The following is a 4,028-nucleotide window of genomic DNA, read 5'->3' as shown; positions in this document are numbered from 1 at the left end:
CTTTGTAGACCAGGCTGGCCTCGAACTCAGAAATCCGCCTGCCTCTGCCTCCCGAGTGCTGGGATTAAAGGCGTGCGCCACCACGCCCGGCGGTACACACCTTTAAGCCCAGCACTGGGACGGCAGAAGCTGATGCCTTTCTGACTTTGAGGCCATTTTGATCTACTGACTGAATTCAAGCCAGCCAGAGATACACATTGAGAGCCTGTATATGAATGAATGAATGCATGAATGAAGTTATTTGTTGGGGATTAAAGGTATAGTTAAATGTGAGAAGTCTGGGGTACTGTCCCCAGTACATACCCACACATGCACCCGTCCTTTACAATAAACCAGTAAATAACTTTACTTTAAAAAAAAAATACCTGTTTTCCCTGAGTTCTGTGAGTTCTAGCAAATTAATTGACCCCATGGGGAGAGTCATGGCAACCCTAGTTCCTAACCAGTAGATCAGAAGCACAGGTATACACACTGGGGTTCATGGATCATCACATGTGGGGTAGCGTTGTAGACTGGGCTCTCAGCTCCTGGGATCCGAGTGTCCAAACTGAATTGGAGGCGCGTGCAGTGCCCTGCAGTCGTTAGTTGCTTGCTTGATGTGGTCGCTGTTAGAAGTGTGCCATGAAACATTGGAGAAGCTGGGATGTTTTCACACACTGATCTATTGTGATGGCGGCTCTTGTGATGTAGGTACTTCTGGTCTCCTAGGAACCTCTGAGGGGCCACTGTGGCAAGTGCAGTCTCTGGCCAGGGTTGAAACCAGACATGCAGTGGCCTTAGCCTTGTGTGCCTCCCCTAGTCATGTCAGCATGGGCAGTGGGCTATTCCTTGGGATGGATGACCTGGATCCCATAGCCATCTGTGGCCTGTTTGAGGAGTGGGACCCTCAGACAGAGTGCTGCCAAGATGATCCGGCAGGTGTGTGACTCTCAGGGCAGCCGCTGCTTGGGGCTTGACTGCCCTGCACTGGGTGTCCCTGCTGGGGCAGTTTGGAGAGGGGCTTGCAGGACTTGAGCTCTCTGCCACCTTTCCAGATTGTTAGTTTTCTAATGACATATTCATTTCTTTCTCTTGGTGGGTTAGCTCTTGGGTTCTCCATGGCAGGAAGGGGGTGAATCCACAGCCCTGACTAGAGAACTCAAGGGGACACTCCACACACACTTTGAGGTTATCCTTGGGATATCAAAACCAGGGCCTTAACTTTCAAAAAGAATCCTTTTTACAAAGTTGGGTTTTTTTCCCCTTTGTTTTTTGTTTGTTTGTTTGTTTTTGAGACAGGGTTTCACTTTGCAGACTAGGCTGGACTTGAACTCACAGAAATCAACCTGCTTCTGCCTCCCATGTGCTGGGATGAAAGTCATAAAACACTATTTTAAAATAATTTTTAAAATTTTGTGTACATAGTATTTTGCCTACATGTTGGATACCCTGGAACAGGAATTACACATAGTTGTGAGTGCCATGTGGTTGCTGGGAATTGAACGCCAGTGCTCTTAACTACTGAGCCATATCTCCAGCTGAACCACTATTTTTTTAAATGTGTTGAGTATGTTGCCTTGCATATATGTCTGCACCATTTGTCTACAGTGCCCACGGAGGCCCTAGCCAACATAAGGATGCTGGGAATCAAACTCTAGCTCTCATCAAGAGCAGCCTCTCAACCATTGAGCCTTCTTCCTAGCCCCGTAACTGTGTGCTTGATGCATGTGTGAGCACTGGTGTGTGTGAGCACTGGTGTGTGTGTGCTGATAGGTCGGCAGTGTCTGGAGCTGAACATAACAGGCATTTGTGGGTGATGGCAATCAAATGTAGGTTCTCTTCAGTCTCCCTTCCCTTCTCTCCCAAGAATCTTTTTTTTTTTTTTTGGTTTTTGGTTTTTGGTTCTGGTTTTTTGGTTTTTTTTCGAGACAGGGTTTCTCTGTATAGCCCTGGCTGTCTGGAACTCACTTTGTAGACCAGGCTGGCCTCGAACTCAGAAATCCGCCTGCTTCTGCCTCCTGAGTGCTGGGATTAAAGGCGTGCACCACCATGCCCTGCCCAAGAATCTTTTTTAAATGCAGTTTCTTCTTCAGTTTACAGACCTGCAGGGGAGCCCACCGTTGCAGTCATGGCCTCTGAAGACATTGCCAAACTGGCAGAGACCCTGGCTAAAACTCAGGTAGCTGGAGGACAGCTGAGTTTTAAGGGCAAGGGTCTCAAACTAAATACTGCAGAAGATGGTAAGTTCCTGGGCTGGTTGGGGGTGTGGGGGTGGTGTGTGTGTGTCTGCTTGCGCGCGCAGGCTTGCTAGCCCTCAGGCTTTCTGAGCTACCTCATCGTTATCATTTGTCCTGGCAGTCCATTTTAACAGTGCCCTAGCCAGGCAGTGGTGGCGCACGCCTTTAATCCCAGCACTGAGGAGACAGAGGCAGGTGGATTTCTGAGTTCGAGGTCAGCCTGGTCTACAGAGTGAGTTCCAGGACAGTCAGGGGAACACAGAGAAACCCAGTCTGGAAAAACTCAAAAACCAAACCCAGTGTCCTAGTCTCTGACTACTGGGGAAGGGGATTCTTTTTCTTCTGACAGGGTTTCATTAATGTGTGCCTCAGACTAGCCTTAACCTGTCCTTGTAGCTCAGCCCCTGGCTTCATGGCTGGGCTCTTCCCACCCCTTCCCATCCCAGGGCATCTGTCTTCCTTGTGGCAGAGGCCCTGAGGGAACTGCAGTAAAACAACAGTGCCCTCGTGGGAGTTTCCGTTCCTGCAACCAGGCATCCTTGGGAGATGGAATCAGGTTCATGTCTTCCCGTTCGTGGTCAAGGCTTAGCCAGCACAGAGAACGCTGAATTCCTTGCCACTTCCTAGAAATAAAGGTGTCTGCCTTCAGACCTTTCGAGGCCTGTTGGGGTTTTGGCCCAACCAGAGAAACTGGTTTGGACTTGCTAGATTATCTCATGCACCTGTAAATTACTCCCCTCCCAAAGGGAACCTTTGAGCCTTAGGATGGTGCAGATGTCTGTCCCTAACAGCTCTGCGGTACTTTGAAATGGACAGATTTCTCACTGGACACTCAGCCCCTCAACTTCACCGGCTCTGTTTGGTCTGGTTGGTTCCTTACTCGTGTTGTTTTATTTTGAAACGGTCTGGCTATGTAGACGAGGCTGTCTATGTAGTAAAACTCATAAAGATCTTCATGCCTCTTGATTGCTAAGATTAAGGCACACCCCACTATACCTGGGTTTTGTTCTGTTGTTGTTTTGATTTGGTTGGGGTTTTGTTTTCCAGGCAGGGTTTCCTTGTGCAGCCTTGGCTCTTTGGGATTTACTCTGTTGACCAGGCTGGCCTCAAACTGGCTATGTGGCAGAGAATGGCCTTGAACTCTTAATCCTCCTGCCTCTACAACCCTCAAGTGCTGGGTTTGTATTATCGTCTCTGTGGGAAGTGGGTAGAAACACTGCTGTTCTATAAGTGAGACTCATTCAAGGTCACAGATTTCACACACTGCAAGGTCCAGCTCAATTCCCTATTCCCGTGCTTCTGAAGACACCGAGCTTAATTTAATAAATACAGATTGCTAAAGGCAGGTTAGCCTGATGATCTGAGTTCAGTCGATAGACCATGTGGTAGGAAAGAACTGACCCCTGCAAGTTGTTCTCTGACCTCCACATTTGTGTGTAAATAAATAAATGTATGCTGTTTGTTTCTTTTCCGAGGCTTTATTTCCATTTTGCAGATTTGAAGACTGACTGAGAACATGATCAACTCCCTAAGGGCACAGTCATCAGTGCTGGAGATTTAATGCTTGTGTTGTACAAACCCAGCACTGCAGAAAGCAGACACAGGCCCTGAGATTGGCTTTGAAATTGCAGTGGCTAATTTTTCCGTGTAATTAGCATTGTATTAGATCACTAGGAATGCCTAGCTTACCCTAGCCTTTCAGGAACTTTTTGTTTGTTTGTTTGTTGTTTTTCGAGACAGGGTTTCTCTGTATAGCCCTGGCTGTCCTGGAACTCATTTTGTAGACCAGGCTGGCCTTGAACTCAGAAATCC

The 4,028-nt window shown here is 47.8% G+C and overlaps 1 protein-coding gene across 3 annotated transcripts in view; it reads left to right on the top strand.

Moving 5' to 3' along the window:
* Rangap1 (Ran GTPase activating protein 1) overlaps positions 1-4,028 on the top strand; it is a 24,828-nt gene that overhangs the window by 3,007 nt on the left and 17,793 nt on the right. For 2 of the 3 annotated variants that reach the window (XM_029469993.1, XM_021183050.2), the window contains one exon: positions 2,073-2,219. In XM_029469993.1, coding sequence (XP_029325853.1) covers positions 2,108-2,219 — 112 coding nt within the window. In that variant the 5' untranslated portion in view covers positions 2,073-2,107. Of the gene's footprint in view, positions 1-713; positions 919-2,072; positions 2,220-4,028 lie in introns of those variants that run through there. The other variant, XM_021183048.2, reaches the window with a different exon arrangement.

This window comes from Mus caroli, chromosome 15, assembly GCF_900094665.2.
Source record: "Mus caroli chromosome 15, CAROLI_EIJ_v1.1, whole genome shotgun sequence".
NCBI classification, from domain to species: domain Eukaryota; kingdom Metazoa; phylum Chordata; class Mammalia; order Rodentia; family Muridae; genus Mus; species Mus caroli.
This window is presented reverse-complemented; position numbering and strand designations above follow the sequence as displayed.